Below are 21,661 nucleotides of genomic sequence, written 5' to 3'. Positions count from 1 at the left end.
AGAGAGAGAGAGAGAGAGAGAGAGAGAGAGAGAGAGAGAGAGAGAGAGAGAGAGAGAGAGAGAGAGAGAGAAAGAAAGAGAGAAAGAGAGAGAACAAGAACACAGACAGACACTGGGCCTACTGTGGACTTTTGAAACCTCAGCATACCCCCAGGAACACACCTTCTCCGACAAGGCCCCCCTACCTAATCCTTCCAAACTGTTAAACCAAATAGGAACCATGCCTACAAATATATATGCAAACTACCCTAGGTCTCTCCTAAATAAGTTAGTCCTGGGAAGAGACAAACTCCCCTTAGCAGGGCTTAGGCTTTTGTCCCTGTTCATCCCACCTCATCTGGCCTCTTTGTTTCTTGCAGAAATTAATGAGCATAAATTACCTGGGCAGCGTGTACCCCAGCAGGGCAGTAATCACCACCATGAAGGAGCGACGGGTGGGCAGGATCGTGTTTGTGTCCTCTCAGGCAGGACAGCTGGGACTGTTTGGTTTCACGGCCTACTCTTCATCCAAGTTTGCCATAAGAGGATTGGCAGAAGCTCTGCAGATGGAGGTAAAAGATGCATTTATTTCTGTATTTCTTCTTCTCAGATCAGCAGGGAGCTCTGTCGTTTTCTAGCTTCTTAGCCTACATCACTTTGTAAGCTAAAGGCTTACAGAGGTGATATCTGTAAAAACAACAAAACTAACTCAGTTGTAAGATCTACGTTTTAATACTTCTTATTGTATAAAATTATACTTAGGACAGCGGCAAAATGACTCTGAGGGTGGAGGGATTGTCTACTCTATAAAGTACTTGAAAGCCCTTCTGGTGTTGGTCTGCTTCTGCTTAAGTGAACAGGGATATCATTATACAGACAACTTTCTGGAAGTGGTTCTGGGGAAAATGCTTGTTGTACAGGTTGGGTAACAGAGTTTGGCTCTCCAGAACTCACGTACATGTTGGGCCAGTGTAGCAGTCTGCCTGTAATCCTAGTGCTCAGAAGGTGAAGATGGGAGCCCAAAGCTGCGTGGCTAACGAGCTAGACCAGTCCTCTCAGTATGAGTCAAATTGCAAGGCCTACCTCAAAGAATAAGGTAGGGGATCATTAAGACAAACTCAATATTAGGCTTAGGCCTTTGCACACACATGCTCAGTTAAGCTGTGAAGTTGCAAGAGAGGATTCTGTGCAAAGATGCTTTGCAAATAACCATGTTCGTGCGTGTATAGGTCTGTATGTGTGAACTATGTGCACAAACTTCTTCATACCACTTTTTGGAAAGAGGAATTCAGCTTTTAGTGAATTCAGTGAGAGTCACGTAGTCACTTGGTGACAGGAATAACAAGGCCTAGCCCTGTGACTGCAAGCCCACTGGTCTTTTGTAGCAGAGGATGTATCTGTAATTTGGAATCTGTAATTTGTAATGTGCATCTGGTAGCTGCTTTATCCGGTTTGGGGTTTTGGGCTTAGAATCCATGCGGGTACAGAGTTTGAGAGATAAAAATGTATGCCCATTAAAGCCTTTCCTGAAGTCTGACAGTATGATCCACAAATTAAGGGCAAAGTGTATCTCTGGGAGCCCTGGTTTTCATTTCAGAGGGAACAGTGACCCAGTGGCTGCATCCGAGTCGCTCAGCTTCTTGATGTCAAGAGTGATCTTTCACACTGCCCGAAGCTGGCTGGGCTAAGTCGCCGTGAATTCTGAACATTAAAAGTGTTGTTACTTAAATAAACAAACACACATACCATCTAAAAGACTGCTATTTTATTTGGATTAAGTAAATTCAGGCTTTTGAATCCAACTTGTTTGTAGCAAAATTTGCCTCAAACCAAGATTTCCTTATCAACTAATAATTGTTTATTGAAATCTAGAAAATTTGGTCAGTTTTTTTATGAGTTAAACCAACATAGTTGCGTAAATGCTTGATGCTTTGGGTAAACTTTTTGGTTTAATTAACTTTTTAAGTTTTTCTAGTTATTATCCTGCTTCCTCCGACAAGGTATAAACTCTGAAAATGTGGGCACAGTATGTACTTGAATGCTTTGTTGATATTTTGGATTTGATTTCTTTTTTTCTTTTTTGGTCTTTTAAATACAAATTTAATATTTAAAGATTTTTTTTTTCAAAAAGTTGATCTCTTTGAAAGTGTATTTCTGAAGTCAGTTATAGCCAGAGATTCAAGAATCAACCATAACAAAACAGGAATCCCCAACCAGGATTCCTCCTGCCTGGCCCCTCCCCTCATCTCTTCCCACTGTGGTAGACCAGTAAGCTGGAGCTGGGATTTTTAGCTTGATGTAAGCAGCTGGGGTTCCCTCTCCAGCCCCAGTGTTCTTGTTTTAATAAAACAGCTCTTAAGTGGCACTGTTTTTTTTATGATAAACTCATCCTTCGCAAGCCATCCATTGTCTTACCTGTCCGGGGCTGGTGCCAAGTAGAAGGGAGAGTAAGAGGACAGGTGGAAGAAAGGCAGAGCAGGAGAGTAGAAAACGGCTGTTTCCCAGGGCCAGGGAGAAACAAGTCAGCTAGGCATGATTCAGTGAGATCAGTGTAACACTTATCGTAACACTTGTCATAACCTAGAACAGGCAAATGTAAGCTAAGCTGTCCCTTTTTGGTTGGGTTATAATGTTAACAGAGAGGGGTGTAAGAATAATTTTCTATGTCCTGGTTTTGCAAATTATGTGAACAAGAGTATCAGGAGACCAGGAACTGGGTTATGGACAGAGCATTGTCCGTTTAGTTCATTCCTGTATGGAAGTCTATGTTGGCATACAGTAGTAATTTAGAAAGTGTTTGCTGGGAGCATCCACCCATAGACTAGCAGAATAATTGTGCTTGATGATTGCAAAGACAGTGTTGGCTCCAAAGGTGATGGACTGGTTCCTCTCCACCTTGCTATTTCCAGTCCTTCCCTGGGAGAGAACGGTTGTAACTGTTGGTAACCCAGTCATGACCTTGAGTTTGAGAGACACTACTTTGAAACATGGTTTTGATGATCATAAACAGCACAGCCCTCACTGTGGGGGCAGAGCAGTGGGGGAGGCAGTTCAGAGTGGGCCGGAGAAGCCAGCCTGGGTGACTTGCCTAGTTAACACTCAGGCACTTTTTTTTTTTTAAAGCCATTTTTCTCTGGTCCAATACAGGACCAGACAAGACTACAAGAGAGATTTTATTAAGTCACCATCTCAAAAGCAAGTGTGAGAGAAGTCACTTGCTCATCATTGTTCCAGCAGGCTCGCCTGGTTGGCCTGGAAGACAGCAAGCCCTCCCTGGCAAGGCCAAGCCATGAACCCTCATGACTTGGATGCCTGGAATGGAACCAACTTTCATTCTTGTGATTACTTGGATGGGTTGCACAGTAGCTACTGCTTTGTTCTCTTGACCCATGTTGCTCTCCCGAGCCTTCATAGCTGTGTCACTAAAAGAGTCTGGGAGCTAAGGGGCTGGCGCCCTGGTAGACGGGTGGGGCTGAGGAACACTGTCGGATTTCTTCTTTAAGATTCTCAGCACTAGACTTGTTGCCGTCCCTTCCAAATACCCAGATGTCTTTATGAGGACAGAGACACAAGCCAGCAGTAAATAAAAAAGCATGCCAGAGTGGACTTGGTGGTCCGAGACTTTGGATCGCTGATGACCAAGGCAAGAAAGGAACAGGCTGCTGCTGTTGGACAGTTTTGGGAGACTGACCCTTGAAAAGAAGGGCCAGTGGGATTGTTGGGGTGTCTTCATCAGTAGAGGAGTTGACTGGGAAGAGGAACTGGGAGGCAAACAGTGTTGGAAGAACTAGAGGTTATAATAGGCATAGTACCTATAAAGAAAGCCAGGGGGAACTGGGCATAGTGGTGCACACCTGTATCCCAAGTATTCGGGAGACCATGGCAGACAGATCACCAGGTCAGACTAGCCTGGGCTAGAGAGATCTTACTGTTAAAAAGGGCAGAGGGAAGAGCTTCTCTGTATAAATAGTGGTAGGGGCTGTTACAGGAGAGTTGCTTGGCTGGTCATACTTTGGTGGTCTACCCAGGATGAAGATGCTTTCTCCTGATGCCATGTGGGTGGTTATGCAGGGACTTCTACAGGGATGGATAGAGTTCCAAATCTGGATTCAGGCACAGTAATGCGCATCTGGGAAGGCACTGAGAGACAGTGTTTTGCAATTGAAATGAACATTGCTGTCTTATAGCAGCCTGAAAGGCATAGACCTGCCTTCTGCCTTGAGCTGTGCAGTTCATGGGCAGAGTCTGTGTTGAATGAGCATACTGCCATTCCACAGCATATGCAGTTCTCCCTGGGCAGCTCTGAGCCTCTGCTTGGTCAGCCGCAGGAAGAACTCTACTGGGGGAGGGGGGGGCTTGACACACTTTAGAGCCAGCCACTTTCTAACATAGGTCAGGGGAACTCTTGCTACTGTTTCTAAGTCATCTTCATGGAGAGGGGTCCCCAGGACATTTGGTGCCTGTTTACTGATAGCCACTTCACGAGCCCGACAAGCATCACCTTCTAAGGCAGAGCTCTCAGCCTTCTGAATGCTGTGATCTATTAATACACCTCGTGCTGTGGTGACCCCAACCATATGGTGGTTAGTTGCTATTTCATAACTGTAATGCTGCTGCTATTATGAATCAGTGTAAATATCTGATATATAACACCCCCCAAAAAGGGCTGCGGCCCACAGGTTGGAAGCACTGTTCTAAGAATCGAGATAGCTGAGACAAGTTACAGGATGACTACAAAGTGCTCTGTTCACTGAGAATGCGTACCTTGTTTGTGTGACCAGGTGAAGCCGTACAATGTGTACGTCACTGTGGCCTACCCACCAGACACCGACACGCCGGGGCTGGCTGAGGAAAACAAAACGAAGGTCAGTATTCCTACATAATGCCCTCTGTGAGGAGTGTATGATGGCATGTGTGTGTGTGTGTGTGCTGTGTGAAGCGTTTTGTGTGTGTAATATGTGTTGTGTGTGTGAAATACATGTTGTGTGTGATGTGTGTGTGATATGCATGTTGCGTGTGAAATGTGTGTATGATACACATCTGTGTGTGCTGTGGTGTGTGATGCAGATATTTACACTGATTCATAATAGCAACATTACAGTTATGAAATAAGCAACTAACAACCTTATGGTTGGGGTCACCACAGCACGAGGTGTATTGTCTGTGTTAGGTATTGTATGTGTGTGATGGATGATGTGTTTGATACAGTATGAAGTGTTCTGAGTGAGGTGTACATGTGATTGTGTGTGTGCGTGTGTGTGTGTGTATGTGTGTACACTCATGGTGGTGTGTATATAGTTTGTATTTGTGACTGGAGGGAGTTGTGCATATTTGGGGGGGTGTGTAGTGTGATTTGTATATGTGATATATGGGGGGCGTTGTACATATTTGGGTTTGTGTGGTATGTATGTACATGTTTGAGTGTGAGTGTGTGTGTGTGTGTGTGTGTGTGTGTGTGTGTGTGTGTGTGTGTGTGTGTTTGGGAGCGTGCAGGTATGTATGGAGACCAGAGAACACCCTTGGGTATTGTTCTTCAGGTGGTGTCCTTGCTCTTGAGGCAGGGTCTCCTACTGTCCTGGAACTGTCAAGTAGACCTGGGAGTTCTCTGGTCTCTACCTCCTCCTGGCTGGCTTTGCATGTGTGGGTGCTCAGAGGCCAGACGGGCACTTTATCTCCCGAGCTCTGTTCTGAATCTTCAGTGTAATTTTTATGAATGTCTCCTACTTTAGGTCCCGGCCATTTACCAGTTAGTGGGTCTGTTGGGTGCAGGGTGCTGAGCCAAGACTTGACCTTCCAGGCAGAGCTTCCTCCTCCCCTTTTCTTAATGTTGAACTTACTTGTTTCCAACTTTTAGCTCAGTGTTCTCTCATAGGACATAGTTGGTTGTCTAATGCTGCCTGTGGCCTTATCACTGCCACTTCTGACCCCTGACCCCTAGAGGGAGCCATTTCACCTATGTGTCTAAACCAATCCATACATGCATGCATACATACATACATACATACATACATACATACATACACAGCATATGCACCTACCTGCATGCATAACATGCATACATATATGCACATACATTCATATGTATCTACGTACAAACTCATGTTTTAACTAGGGAAGCTAAAATTTGAGCCTCAGATCTACTTTGTTCTGCCTGTGTTACCTCTGTTGGAGATTCTGTGTTTATATGTAACTTTATTTATTTTTTTTAAAGATTTATTTATTTTATTTTATTATATGTGAGTACACTGTAGTTGTCTTCAGACACTCCAGAAGAGGGCGTCAGATCTTGTGAGCCAACATGTGGTTGCTGGGATTTGAACTCGGGACCTTCGGAAGAGCAGTCGGTGCTCTTAACCACTGAGCCATCTCACCAGCCCTATATGTAACTTTATGAGTGTTGTTAAAGTTGGACCTCTGTAATGGCATTTCCTTTCCTGTGTGTCTTTGTTTAACTGTGAGCATTTGTAGATCATTCACTAGGGAGAACTGAATGTCTTTTGATCATCTGAACCACTGACGGTTCTATTACTTTCATTCTTCTTCCCTCCAAGCCCCTTGTCATGGGGCTCCACCTTCTGACAGTAACAGGACACAGGCCCTGGGGGGTGACATCCTCTGCACTCCCCTGTGCTACGTTTCCCTTCTCTGTCCCTTGTTGGGGGGTCTGCGCCTTCCACTGCTGTCATTTCTCTGCTCACTTTGGTGGCCCTTCAGTCATTCCAGAGAAAGGCACATGAGAGGCAACATTTGTTTAGAATCTGGTTCACAAGAATGCATCTTCCTTTTCCTATTTTTTGTTGTTGTTGTGTGGTAGGGTGTTTACTGGATGACAGTTGAAAATGACGGTCCTCAGCTTTGCAGGCATTTCTCACTGAGTTCTAGCTTCTAGGGTTTCCTGGGGACCCCACTGACCTGAGATGCCTCTCGTGGCTTGTGGTTCAGAGACACCCGTCCATCAGGACGGGGAGAACTGGTCAGGCAGATCAGTGCTCCTTACAGGAAGGAGAGGAAGGGGGTACAGCAGAGAGCCAGGTGAGCCATAGCCTCAGCTACGCATTCCTCCAGCTGGGCTTCAGCCCCTACCTTTCCCCACCTTCCACTAATGCTCCAGGGCCAGGCGTGCGTCGGTGACTGAGCAGCCTCCTCATACACATGGGAGCTGTGTACTCTTGGTGGGGTTTAGCTGTACACACTCTTTTTTCCTTTTTATCTTTTAGAATGCCGTTTGCTGTGAAGTGTTTTATATGCTAGATACTCAGGATCGCCCCTTTGTTCTCTCATGCACTCAGGTCTGGAACATTGAGGTCATTTGTTTCCCATCCAGAACACTTGGAAGCATTCTTTGTGCAGTTGTCACCCAGGAGCCCCACTTTCCGGCTGACCTCATCGCCTCCTCTCTATTGGTTTCTTCTTCAACTTTATTTTATTTAACTTCAATTTTTATTTCTACTGATTTTTTTTTAAGCTTAGATCTGTCTGTCATGGATTTGTCTTTAGTTACTGTTCAGTTGTTGTGAAGAGAAACCAAGACCAATATAACACAAAAGAGAGCATTTACTTGGCTCTGTCTTACAGTTTCATAGGGCTAACCATTGTCATCATGGCAGGGATCATGGTGGCACTCAGACAGACATGGTGCTGAAGAAGGAAATCAGAGCTAAATCCTGATCCACAGGCCACAGGCAGGCAGACAGACAGACGACAGACAGACACTGCACCTGGTGTGGACTTTTGAAGCCTCCACCCCATTCCCACTGAGTTTTCTTCGATTTCTAAGGAGCTTCAGTCTGAATGTTGCTCGGTTGTATTTGTGTTCTGTTTCTCTTCTTGGTTTTGAGTCTAGGTGTTCCCGAGTCTGCTCATGTTGGTGATTGCTTTCAGCAAGGCAGTGGAGCACCAGGTGTACAGCCGCGTAAAGCCCTTCCTCCACCTCCTGCTTTACATACGGAGGATGGGGTGGCGGTGGCACCTTCATTTCCTTAGCGTCCCGTGTGTGGACAGATGGCATGGGACTGGTCATTTCCGCCCCAGTGGCATCAATCTCCCTTGGGCATGTGTGCAGGTTATATGGAATGACTGAGTAGTCCTGAGCTGAGAGTAGGCTCTATTCATCTGGTTCCCCATCTTTCCCTTTGCCTTGATACAAGCAAACAAAACAGATAAACAGATAAAAGTGAGGCTGAAGGAAACCGATGAAAACACCACCTCACACTGAGGGTAACCTAGTTTTAGACTTAATTATTTTATGTATTTTTCCTCTTAGAGTGTATGTGGATCTCAGTAGCATAAATTTTGGATGTTTATGTAGTCTATATCCTGTTTTTGTTTGCCCAAAAAAGGGGGTTATTTATCTAGAAACAACCTCTTCATTTTCTTTTGAGTTCAGCCAATTTTATTTCTTTTTGCTTTAAAGAGATAACTTGGAACCAAACCTCCTGCCTCAGACCAGTAAGCAAGCATTAATATTTGCTGCATACTCTTTAAGTCTGAAGCCAGTAAAGTATTGACTTCCCTGAGATTTGGTTGTTTTGTTTTTGTTTAGCCTCCAGTAAAATTTTGGACAGCTTTCTAGTGACTGGAACCTGCCGATCTGTGGACCCAATAGGGGGCAGCAGACACTCTTCTAACTCAGTGCATCTTGCCTGTCCTTATCCACCTGGTGTGGAGGGAGAGCAAGTCAGTGGGATATGTGTTCTCTCAGATTCTTAAAAAAAACAAAACCAAAACAAACCCTGACTTTTGTGAAACATGGGCTGTGTTTCTATAATCACAGTATTCAGGAGGTCGCAAGCCTGCTTGGACTACATAGTCAGACCCTGACTCACAAAACCAGACATGGAGGAAAAAGTGTATTCTAGGCTTTCCCCTCAAGCCTACATAGACACATTTAGTCTCCCGTGGCTTAAGGCTTCAGTTTGAAACTTTTCTTTTGAAGAATGTTTGGATGAGTGTGTAAAATGCTACTCAGAAAAGCCAATGGGAAAAGACAAAAACGTTGCCGTTCCCAAGTCAGTTAGGACAGAAAGTGTGAATACAGAAGTAGCTAGAACGTGAATTAATGCAGGAATGAGGGGAGGGGGGGAGAGAAACAGAGACACAAGAAGCCAGGAATGAGGAAGGGGTTCTGAGCTGCGTGCGAGCCAGACAGACCTTTATCTGTCTCTTAAGGAACAGAAGCCTGTGATTTGGGAATTGGGCCTGGAGTCCTGTAACTACCTCTCAGCCAAACTAGGCACGAGGCAGTGTTGCTTCTCAAATGGCCAGTGTCTTTGCCTCCTCTGCTCGTCCTTCAGCAAATAGATACAGTTCTTCAATGGCGGCTAGGCCCAGACTGTCCTCACTCGGGCTTTCCGTCTGTCCCCAGAATCATTCATCTGCTCAGTGGGGACTCTATTCAGAATGGAGGCACAGTCCTACGATGGATCATGTTTGCTCAGTCACGGGGACGAGCCGCTATGCACAGACTGTCTGGCAGTTGTCTGTCCAGTAAGAGAAGGGGCCCTCCCTCACTGTGACTGACAGACTGATCTACTAGCTCCAGCTCTGGAAGGCCTCACTAGAGCCGTGCTTGTACCACCGAGACCAGCAAGCACCTCCTTAGCATGCCCTGCCAATGGAGATAAACATTCCACACACAGAAACTGATTTAGAATCTAGATTGATTTTTGTCTTGAACAAACGTATTTGTTCGAAGGTAGGAAAATGATAATTGTTTGTGATCCATCTATAAGATGTTTATTTTAATTCAGTGGAATTATTTTAATTTGTATATTTCTCCCACTTGCAGCCCCTGGAGACCCGGCTTATCTCAGAGACCACAGCTATTTGCAAACCAGAGCAGGTGGCCAAACAAATTGTCAAAGATGCCATAGTAAGTAAACGCCCTTGTGTGGCTCTCTGTACTCCGTGTATTTATACTGTGTTCCTGAAAGGCACATAAGGACTGACTTCTGAGCAAAGCATTCGGCTTTGCGTGGGGTTTGTCTGACGTCAGCCTCCACAACCTCCTCACACTTCCTGTGGATTCAGCATTAACCTGAGGGATAGAGTCACGGTATTGTAAGAGAGCTGAAGCTCTCGGAAAGCAAATGACCACTACGTGAGGAGAGGCAACTTCTTTTAATTTTTATTTGTAATTTTACTTATTGGGTGGGTGTGAATGTTGCCTTCTTACAAGAAAAGTCCTCTCATCTACCACAGGAGTCCAGGGCATTGAACTCGAGTCATTAGGCTTGGTGTCTATGCTTACCCACTGAGCCTGGCCTCGGGCCCTACCTTGTCCTTTCCCAGGGTTTGAGACCATCTAAGGTATTTGATTGCCAGGCTCAGGATGGGTTTTTCTTTCCCTTCCTGTTTCCTGTTACCACTTTTCTTTCTCATGGTTCACAACAAGGCTGCTGGTCCCAGCGTTCCTCTCAGTGTACCTCCTTACACAATTTGTGGGGAACTGGCTTTTGAAACCTTATCAAGCATTATATAGAACACTGCATACCACAGTTCTTTTGAATACATTCTGATTAACTCACTTGTAGAACAAGGTTCAATCTGAGGGATATCCGTAAACTTAGTAACCTACATGACTTTGGAAAGTCTGCACCCAGATAACATGGTGCAGCTTCTAAGTAGCAAAAGGGGTGTTGTGCCAAGGTTAGCAGAACACAGTAACAGCAGCCTCACCAACAGACCCAAAGACCTGGTGAGACAGCTCAGTGGGTAAAGGGACTTGCCACCAATCCTAATAACCCAAGTTCTTCAGACTCCAGTAGTGGAAGGAGGGAACTGACGCCCTCATTTGTCCCCTGGTCTCCTCATACATGTTGTGATACATACATATACACAAGTAAATAAATATACATTTTTAAAAAAGAACAGGTCTGCAGAGGTGGCTTGGTAATAAGTTCTACAAGCACAGGACCCCACTTCAGAAGCCACATGAGCCCCCATGCCCACCCCCACCCCTGTCTGGCCTTCTTGGACACGGTACCATTACATACATGGTGCACATGCATACATGCAGGCACCCACACATACACATACATATGTTTTAAATCTTAAAACAACAACAAAAGGACTGAGTTCCTAGCAGTAACATAAAAGCCAGTAAGCCAGTATGGTTGTTCCTGTCTGTAACCCAAGTCCTGGGTGGACAGACCAGCAGATCCCCAGATCTTGTGAGCCAGCCAACCCATCCAGTCTGTGAGCCTAGCCAGGGTCATTTTGAGACCCGTTCACAAAAGATAAGGTATAGAGTGATTGAGGTAGATACCCAACATTGACCTGTGATCCCCACACATGTGCCCACAGACATGTAGTTTGCCCTGGTTGCCTTTAGAGACTTGGAGCAGTGGCATAGAGGCATGAAAGGCTAATTTGCTTTTCCCTCAAGTCAGAACAAGCACCCTCAAGGTAGTGTTGCTGCTGCTGCTGCTGCTGCTGCTGCTGCTGCTGCTGCTGCTGCTGCTGTCTTAAGATGGTGGTGCTTGCCGTGCGTGTGCATGGTGTTGGGTTCCATCACCAGCAGAAGAAGATGGGGAAGAGATTTAGTTAGGAGATAAAGTCATTTGAAATAAAAGAAATTGAGACTGGGGAATTGCCACAGTGATTAAAAGCACTTGTTCTTGTAAAGGCTCTAGATTCATTTCCCACCACCACATGGAGGCTCAGTAGTTCCTCAGGTGTCATGTTGTACCCAGACATGCATGCAGTCAACACACACACACACACACACACACACAGAGAAAGAGAGAGAGAGAGAGAGAGAATAAAACTTAACTATATTATTAACTCCATTTTTAAATAGCTTTATTTGTTCTTTTCATGTATCTTTGTGCCTAAGTGTATGTATGTGCAATGCCTGCAGAGGCCAGGAGAACACCACATCCCTTGGACTGGACATATAGGCATTGTACTCTCTCTTTATGGTTTCTTTTTAAGTGTGTGTGTGTGTGTGTGAGTGTGTGTGTGTGTAACAGTCAGAGGACAGATTTGAGGAGTCATTATTTCCTTCACTGGGGTTCTGGGATCAGACTTAGATCATCAGACTCAAGTGGCAAGAGCTCTCATCCATAGAGTCATGCCTTTTCATCAGGAGGAGTGGCATGGTATTTTCATGAGCCTCTACAAAGTCCACACTAATGGATGCCAGCTGCTTTCTCATGCCTGCTTCTGTGGCCAATCTGTTAAATACATTCATTTTGAAACATTTGAAGAAAATCTGACTTTAAACAGATACATAGTTGGGAGGGGATAAAGTTTTCCCGGGCTTTTCAGATAATTTTGAACATAATGTTCTTTCTTTTTTATTTTTATATTAACCCCCATCTTGACAATTAGGGGTTTCTTAAAGGTTGGTTGCTGTATGAAATTAGAAACCACACACCAGTGAGCTTTTTGATCTCGGTGACACTAAAATGCATGTCTTATTTCTGTATTGAATGGATCTTTCACTCATTCATCATTTGAAAACATGCATTAATCATTTGGAAAATATGGAATCTGTGAGTTATCAAAAGTCACATTCATCAGAGATCAGGGAAATATCAGGAAGCCAACTGTCTCATGCTGATGGATAAAGTTTTTATAAATCTTAACTTTTCCCCATGCACAAATATAATCTGTGCTCTTCTTCCTAGCCACAAGTTCAGTTCATTTGTCTGCCCTATTTGTGCCTCAAGCCCAAGTTGGAATGTTCTAGCCTACTGGTAAATAGTTGTTAACAGGAAAATACTTCTGTCAGGAAGCTCAGCTCTGAGGTGTTCCATGAGGGCTTTTCTTCAAGGTGTCTTTCCAGTTAAGCTAAATCACTCGCAGTGAATTTCTTATTTGTCACCTGAGAACAGGAGTCCTCTTCCCAGTGTCCTCCAGGAGATGGACCACATACAACCTAAGATGTCAGATGCTGCTGGTTCCCGGGTATGATGCTATGTGTACTCTCCTGTGTATACACCTGTGAAATAGCCTAGCTGGTGATGGAGCTCAGTTGGTAGAGTAATAGTCTAGTATGTATGAAGCCCTGGTTCCTCCCTAGTACCATATATACTGAGAACGCATGCCTATAATCCCAGCACTTGAGGAGTAGAGAAGAGAGGATCGAAATTCAAGGTCATCCTCAGTTACAAAGTGAGCTCAAGGGCAGCCTGAAAACCTGCCTCAAAAACAAACCCCAGACCTGTTTAATGAATGGATTAGGCCCCTGGTTCTATTGAGGAGCAAAGAAGTGATACGTATCCCACGTGGGGCAGAGCTGGGCAGCCCAAGATGCTGGGGTATCGTGCAGACAGCACGCAGTTGACCACTTCTGAACCACTTCTTAAATACAAAGGTCTTTTGGGCTCTTCAAGACTTTTTTAGAGAGTGTGTGTGTGTGTGTGTTGCTGTGGTGGTGGTGGCACTGGCTGCATTAGGGCCATACTCTCAAAAACTCTCCTTTGTGCTGTGGTGCTTTTGTCCATATGCGCAAAGGTCAGTGGGAAAGCAGCTAATGTCTCAGTGTTATTTGACGGTTTCATTGTCCCTAGAGACCCCGAAAGGGTCAGGAACCCACAGGGATCTGTAGACTTGTACTTTCAGAGCTGGACATACTTTAAGTCTATGTGTCCCTTTTTAGTTCTGGTATATTCTGAGTCTCTGTGCTGTCCCTTATAAAGTGAAGGGACGTACTTCACTGCTCCTCGGTGTTGAACTAATTCCTGCAAACTTACTCCATACCACTCTTTTTTGCCTGCTTCTTTCCTAGCAAGGAAATTTTAACAGTTCTATTGGCTCAGATGGGTACATGCTGTCCTCCCTAACCTGTGGGATGGCCCCGGTGACTTCCATCACTGAAGGACTCCAGCAGGTAAGCGCTTTCTTAGCCAGCAACCAGACAGACAGGTAGACTAACAAAACAAGAATTACTGTTACCAACTTCTGTGAGAAAAAGATGAAGACTAGAGTGCAGTAGTTTTAAAATAAAGTTTGTTTCTCTCTCTGCCAACAGTAAGTAGACAAGCAGGTTAAGGATATGTCCTGGGTGGAAGTGAGGTACCAGGCCGCAAGTGGATGAGGGGCCGTCGCTGTTGTTGGGTACTCACCTAGATTTTCAGTAAACAATCCTTGCTCTAAAGTGTTCAAAAAGGAACACTTGGCCAAGAATTGTGTGGGGGCAGCATTGTCCACAACCAGAGAAGTATTAGCTTAGAAACCATTTTCTAGCTCATCAAACCCTCCAGTAGCTAAGCTGAAGGAGACTCAGAGAGCAGAACAGACGCACCTTGCCTGTAATAGCTTCATCCAGATTGCCAGCACTGTCATAAAAAGCCAGTGTGGTCGCTCCTATCTGTAACCCAAGCCCTGTGTGGCAGATCCCCAGAGTTTGTGAGCCAGCAACCCGTCCAGTCTGTGAGCCTAGCAATGGTCACAAAAGATAGGTGCATGAGTTCTTTCCCCCATGTTTGTCTGTACACCACATGTGTGCAGTGCCCATAAAGGGCAGAAGAAAACATTGGATTCCCTGGAACTGGTGTTACAGAGAATAAGCTGCCAACTAGGTGCTAGGAATCGAATTCAAGCCCTCTGGAAGAACAGTGTATGCTCTTGACCTCTGAACCATCTCTCAGGCCTGAAAGTTTACTCCTGTTGATAAGGTTCTGTGTTCCCCAGATGGTTAGGTGTAAGAGGGTTCACTAACCCTTAAGGAGTCTACCATGGAGTGCTAAGACTAGTGGGCAGTGCTAATGGCAGCCATGTCATTAGAGCTGTAATGGAAGGAACCTTTAGGGACAAAGCCAAGCATCATGGCTGAGAAAGCCCTGGTCTGTGTGAGGTGAATTCAGATAACTCCTAGTTCTTCTTTCTCGGGCCTTTTCCTAACCTGTCTCATTCTGACGTATCTCCCCATCTGATTTGCTTGACCTTTTTACAGGTAAGATCTTTGGGGACAGGGCCTAAGTCTCTTATTGTCATTGGACCCCAGCAGCCAGTACCTACACAACACAGGAGTTTTAGATTAGCACATAGAGTCTGCACCTGTCCACCTGTCTTGCCTGTTCGCACAGTGATGCCATGTCTAAAACTCAGTCTAGGCTGGGTGCTAGGCTGGATGCTTTTACCCAAGCCAGCGTCGGGCTGTGATCCCCGACCACCCTGCTTCAGCTTCTTTCAGGCTCTGGTCCCACTCATCAGCATGCTCTTCAGATCTCTCTCTCTCCCTCCTGCATTCTGCATCTCTGCTGATGATCCCAGAGTTGAGACCAACATCACAGTCCTTTACCAGATCCACATATGTTGTGAGCTAGAACATGAAAAGTGACGCTGTGGTCCATCTGATAGAAGCGACTCTCCTTACACTGACTCTCCTCTGCCACCCTCCCTAGCACTGAGATATGGGTATGAGCCAAACTCCAAGAGTATGTACATTTAAATATAATTGTTGCAAAATCAGATGTTGCAAAACAAAAAAAATCCAAATTTGAGACATTTATTGGGACATTCAGAGGTCTGCCTCAACAGGCTGCTTTCTCGACAGGAAAAGATGGCAGTCACTTCCATAGAATAGAGCATAACCCCTTCCCAATCCCTGTGACCTAATCCCCCTATGCCAGCCACTGGCACAGATGCTGAGAGACTTTCTTTGCTGTGTTTGTGAAATACAACTCTACCTTACATAAATCCATCACTGGCTCCCTGGGGCTCTGGATGAAGCTTGAAATCCAGTGCACAGCAGCAGCCACAGCCTGCTACCACTTCTTTTTCCCTTTCCCTCGGCTCTCCTCATCTCCTCATGTATCTGAAAATGTGTATCTTTCCATGATGCCATTTGGAGTTGCTTTAATGAGTGACTGTCACTGGGAAGGGTACGGCTATGGATAATTGCTGCCTTGCCTCCTAGACTGGTTGCTTTCTTATTTGATTATCTTTCCACTACAAGCCAGTCGTATGCCCACCCGTAGTCGAAGCTCCGTAGAAGGCTGCGGCCAGAGGATCACTGGTGACTAAGAGCCAAGACCAATCTGAGCAACATAGTGAGACTTTGCCTCAATAAATAAACAGATCAGTTCAGGTAGGCGAGGAATGTATATTTCTCACATCCCAATCCTGAGACCCAGCAAAAGGGCTTAATACTCAGAACAAAAATTCTAGCCAAGGACATCTTGATTGTAGCATAACTATCTGGAATGTGGGATTGTACCTTGCTTAGGAGTTATAACCCTGTCTTCTAAGAATGCCTAGTTTGTTCTTTTTATGGTTGGAATTTGTTAATTCAGACAAATAGTGTTGTCTGTGTGGCTGTGCTATCCAGTGTACAAAGCAGACGTATTCTGCTCTTGAGAATTACTGGCATTTACAAAGTTTTCATTATACTTGTGCTTGGAGCAGATTAGATGTGTCCTAGAAACTGTTTAGAAGAGACTTAACTACTATAAAATGGGCTATTGTACTGTCCTGTTGGATGAGCTAAAAGGTCTCCCTTTATCTTGCAGGTGGTCACCATGGGCCTTTTCCGAACAATTGCCTTGTTTTACCTTGGAAGTTTTGATAATATAATTCGCCGCTGCATGGTGCAGAAAGCAAAACCTGAAGTTGTAGACAAAACTGCCTAAATCTTGCCCCTTGGATGAAAGACTGAATCCAGTGATTTGAACAGTGTGCTGCTAATGGAACACAAGTTTTGGCCTCCAGACTTTTGTATCTTGTTTTTGAATGTGTGAGATTGGACCCCGTGCTCTTCAGAAATCTGGCTGTAAGCAGAGGGACATGAGGCCATCTCTACAACTGTTAAACACTATGCAAATATGGACCAGGACACCTTTGATTTTCTGGGCTTTAGGGGTGATAGTGTGAGAACTAATAACAGGAAAACAGGGTAAAGAATAGCATTCCAGAACAGTAAATTCAGCTTTTCGGTTATTCTCGCATCCTGCCCATAGAGATCAAGAAATGAACTTTGTGGCATTTCCGAGGTTTTGTTTTGTTTTGTTTTGTTTTTTTTTTTATTTTGGGTTTTAACTTTTTATGAAAGATGGTCCAGATTTTTATTAGTCTTTTTTTCTTTTTGGTAATTTTTTTAGTGTATGTTATTCAAGGTGTGTCTTCCGAGTAGCCCGTGAGTCACTCTCAGCATGTCTTGCTGTGCCGGGGACTCACTTCTGCTAGTGAAGCTGGTTTCTCTCTCTTTGATCCCATAAAATTCGAGGGGGATGAGAGAGCAGCACAGAGGAAGGCAAGGGATGAGTCCTTTGTGATGGCAAGTGGGGCTTTCTTGTCTTCTTAGACTGATGCTTACAACATTTTAATTTTTATTCAAGGGGAAAGGCAGCCTCTTTACATGTTTTCTGAAGAGAAATAAAATCTCATAGAAGCTTAAAAGTTACAGTTTCTTCAGTAGCCATGATGACCTGAAGTTCACATTCCATTTCACCTCAGTTTCTAGTGCTCATCGCTCTTCCTAGTTTTGCTTATGCTACTGTAATATTTTTGTAGAAGAAAGGAAGGAAGAAAAAAAAGATGGAGATCAGTGCAAATGTTTTTGACTTTTTAAATTAATCCATGAATTAATTATAATAAAAAAATGAAAAGCATGACATTCTTACTCTCAGAGCATACAATGGAGCTTCAGGGAAGCAGCTGGTTGTGTACTTTTCAGTCTTACTATTAAAAGATGGTCAGGTTTGAAGATGCTCATTTTGCAGGTTGGGTGTTGAGCGGCTCTGTCTCCCTCACTGACACCCAGCAGTATCTTCAGCATGGTAAGGAGCCCTCTGACAGCAGCCTGTGCGCATGCACAAGACAGCAGCGGTTCCATGGGCGAGCCTGCAACAAGTGCCTCTGATATCTGTATCCCACTCATCCTGTTTATTGTTCCCCAGGCTCCAGGACAGTGTTCTATGTCTTGATATTTTACCCTGTTCTCCTTGTATACAAAATACAACATTCCAGTTCACTCCACCAGGAAAATACTACTTTGAAAGAAAAAACTTTACTGTTAAAAACACAAAAGACAGAGCCAGGCGTGGTGGCACACGCCTTTAATCCCAGCACTTGGGAGGCAGAGGCAGGCACATTTCTGAGTTCGAGACCAGCCTGGTCTACAAAGTGAGTTCCAGGACAGCCAGGGCTATACAGAGAAAGCCTGTCTTGAAAAAAACCAAAACCAAAAAAACAAACAAACAAAAAAAACCAGAAGACAGAAAACAGAACAAAAAAAAAAAAAAAAAAACCCAACAAACAACAAAAGGGTTTGAAAATTTAGAGATTATTGCCATGGTGAACATTTGCTTTTTGCTTTTCTTTTTCCTTTTTCTTATTTTTTAAGATGAGTTTTTGCTGTGTGGTCTTTTGCCTCAGGCACCTGAGTCGTGGTAGTACAGCTTTGTTCCACCATGACCAATGAGCCAACCAGTTTTTGCTCTTTTGAGTTTTTTTTTTTTTAATCTCTTGACTTTATAGTGGCTTAGATTTTATTTAATAAGATATTTAATGGATCCATTTTTATCAAGGTCTGAAAGCATTTTAAATATTGTTATAGAAGACATTTTTTATTATACACATTACTGTTTACAGGAGCAGGTTGACAAGGCCAAAATAGTTCCAACACCCCTTCAGTCCAGCATAGCCAAAGTCTGCAACTTGTGGCATATTGGACAGCTGCTGAGGTGGGACAGTAGGGACTGCATTCAGAGGGAACAACTGGACAGTTTCCAATTTTATTTTCTTTTAAATGTCCCCAGACAGCTGGCCCTTTCTACTCTTACCTGTTAAGATCTAATCCCAGATGGCATCTGACAGGACAATTAACTTTTCTCATTATACTATTTTCAAACATTCCTCGGCCAGAGGATGGCTGTGTAGATAATGCCTGACATACATTGAAAAGCCTTGTTTCATGGTGGGCGACGCTGGCTCTAACCCACTTTCAACTCCGGTTTGCAGAGAACGTGATGCCATGGCATTAGAGGCCTTAACACCCTGATTCACAAAAGTTTGGAGTGAGCTTTCCTTCTCTTCTGAAGTTGATACCATAGTCCCAGATGAACTTGATGTGAGAATACCGTTTGTATTCATGTCACATCAGCACAGAGTGCCTGTGTGTTAACTTTACCAGACTCCCTGCAAGCATCTTGCCTCTCAGTATGTGTTCCACGTTACCTTTGACAGAGGAACTCTTGAGACTCCTACTTGGAATGCAGCATTGAAGCAATACCCCTGAAAGTCACCATTCATCCCAGATGAGCTAGACAACTACAGTTGGGGCCGGGGGAGGCAGTGTGGACAGTCCCATTGTTAAGGAAGTTATCAGCTTTTTTCTCCCAGAGAGTTAAACACTTTACATCCTTTACCACCCGCTAAGGCTGAGTTGGGTGCTGAGGCTTACAGTTCCTTTGTACCATTCCCTCTGTGTGACCAAGGGCTTCTGGGGTTTCAGGGCTGAGTGCCTGCTCTGATAGTCAGATCGTATTATTTTATTTCAATATATCCTGGTGTTCATTTGAAAATTAATATTCTGCTATATAAAGTGAAGGACACTTCATAACTGAGAAAGAATAGGAGGCAATCATTTATTTATTTAAAGAAGAAAAAGATAATGCCCCGGGCGGGCTGGGGAAGTGTTTCATTGGAGAATGCTGGCCTAGTATGCTTGGGACCCTGGGTTTGATTCCTTGCCCCAATCCAAAAACATTCTTTATTAAAATTGTCCTATACTATCATTTCAGATTTTAGTAATTTATACAGTTTAAAATGTTGTTGTGGTCTCTTTCTGTATAATTTAGTGGTGTGTATTTATCTAGATCTGTTAAATCATATAATTGATTCCTGAAAGCAGAACCTTTAAGATGACTTTCTGTTAGATGATGAGAACATTTCTATACCATTTGCTCCACTCAAAGAATCCTCTGCATTTGTCCTTGTAGAAGGCTGTACAATGAATTATGTTGTGGTACTTACGTTTATTGTATTCTAATTGAAATGTGTCTTGCTGAAGACCACAGTTAATATTCATACTTTTGCTAGAAGGTGCTTTGTGTCTTTGTGATCACCCTTAGTCCTTAGGACCCCAGCTCAAAAGGCCCCTGCTGACTGTTACCCTCTAGTTCCGGACTGGGCCTTGCTGTTCTGATCTTTCTGGGTTAATGGAGGCCTATGGGTTTGATTTTTGAAAATGAGAGTTGCCACTATATTTTATACTTACTTGTGGTGTGAACTCTTAAGGCGTTTTGACATTGGCAGAGAACACACGGCTATTTTGATACATGTTAGGTTAGAAGCTTTTGTGGCCGTACTGTATGGTAGCACTACTGTAATATGATTTTCATATCTTGTATTTCTGAATTACACATACAGACTAGGGAACAAGCTTTACTGATCTGAAAATTTATTTTTCTAGAAATTTGTCATTTTAAAGATACTTAATCAAGCTACAAAAGTCTTTTATAGCATTCTCTCTATTTAGCTTCCTAGATATTTCATAAGGCCTGATTTTTATTATTTTTAGGAAGTAATATTTTTACAATATATACTTAGGAATCTGAACGTTTATTTCAAGTATGCTCTGTCTGTATGAGTAAAAGAAGCCTAAGAAATATAGAATATAATAAAGCTTTTGAACAGTTACATTTCATATGCAAATAGATTTTCTGACCCTTATTCTTGCTTATTTTGTGAGCTGTGTCTACATTTTGACAACAAGAAGTAGGTGAGAGAACACCTTGGTTTCTTGTAAGCAGAAATGTTTGCTCATCCTGAGGAGACGTTTCTTAAACACATTTTTCACCTTAGGTCTTCCTTTGCTGCTTGTCTGCACTCTTAGGGGAAATGCTCGGACATCTCACTAGAATGTAGACGGCTCCTTGTTAGGTTTTCATAGAGCCCATTTCTTAGGTTGACAATTTCTCATTTCCTGTTTGTTGAGAATTTTTTATTAATAGGTCTCTGTTAAATTTTATTGTATGTTTTCTGCAGCTCTATGTTGATTATATGATTTTTTTTTGTTTATACCTTTAACTTGCTTTTATTCATTGTACTCAATGGTGGGTTTTATAAAGACATTTCATTAAGTAGATCATTTTGGAAGCATCTTGAATTGCAAGCCAAACTTTTCTTTAAATTTGAAAATTTTATATTCAAATGGCATGTGATATCGCTTCTCTGATTTGTATGTTTGGGTGTTTAAAAGAAAAGCTATTTCTTTCCACTCTACTAATGAGCTTATTAGCCCCCATTTTTCCTCATTTTACATACATTGCTTGAGTTTCAGTGATGAGCCTCCTAGGCGGGCTCCGGGTAAAGACCTGTGTACTTCTCCTCCCTCCTGATGACGGCAAGCCTTACGCTTCCTCTCCACTCTCCACCCCTTCGTTGTCTTTGCTGTAGCCCCATATGTATTCCCTCCACTCGAAGCCCTCTGCATCCACCCACGTCTTTGGCTGGAGACCTTTGAGTTTTATAACACAAAGATGTGAATGCCAGGTGTTTTTGTAGGCAAGGAGTATATTAAAGATGTCTGTTCCCTCAGGTGGTCCGTAATCTAGCAGAGAACAGCCAGAAAGTGTACTGTGATTGACAGGAGGTGTGATTAAGCTATGTGAACAAATTCAGAACAGATAGGTTCAAGGCACTGTTGAGCACTTTGTGTGTTTTAACTCAGTGAAAGTATACATGCACAGGATGGGTAGCGGTCATTACACCTCTGCTTATAAATGAGGGA

At 43.6% G+C, this 21,661-nt stretch overlaps 1 protein-coding gene across 1 annotated transcript in view; it reads left to right on the top strand.

Annotated features, from left to right (window-relative positions):
• The window catches only part of Kdsr (3-ketodihydrosphingosine reductase), a 33,767-nt gene extending 16,227 nt beyond the window's left edge, over nucleotides 1-17,540 (top strand). Inside the window, exons 6-10 of the mRNA XM_021159111.1 lie at nucleotides 360-551; nucleotides 4,761-4,844; nucleotides 9,767-9,850; nucleotides 13,715-13,816; nucleotides 16,440-17,540. Of these exons, the coding sequence (XP_021014770.1) occupies nucleotides 360-551; nucleotides 4,761-4,844; nucleotides 9,767-9,850; nucleotides 13,715-13,816; nucleotides 16,440-16,559 (582 nt within the window). The 3' untranslated portion in view covers nucleotides 16,560-17,540. The remainder of the gene's footprint in view (nucleotides 1-359; nucleotides 552-4,760; nucleotides 4,845-9,766; nucleotides 9,851-13,714; nucleotides 13,817-16,439) is intronic.
• The last annotated feature ends 4,121 nt before the right edge of the window (nucleotides 17,541-21,661 follow it).

This window comes from Mus caroli, chromosome 1, assembly GCF_900094665.2.
Source record: "Mus caroli chromosome 1, CAROLI_EIJ_v1.1, whole genome shotgun sequence".
Taxonomy (NCBI): Eukaryota; Metazoa; Chordata; class Mammalia; order Rodentia; family Muridae; genus Mus; species Mus caroli.
The sequence above is the reverse complement of the archived record's forward strand: the minus strand, read 5'-3'. Positions and strand labels throughout refer to the sequence as shown.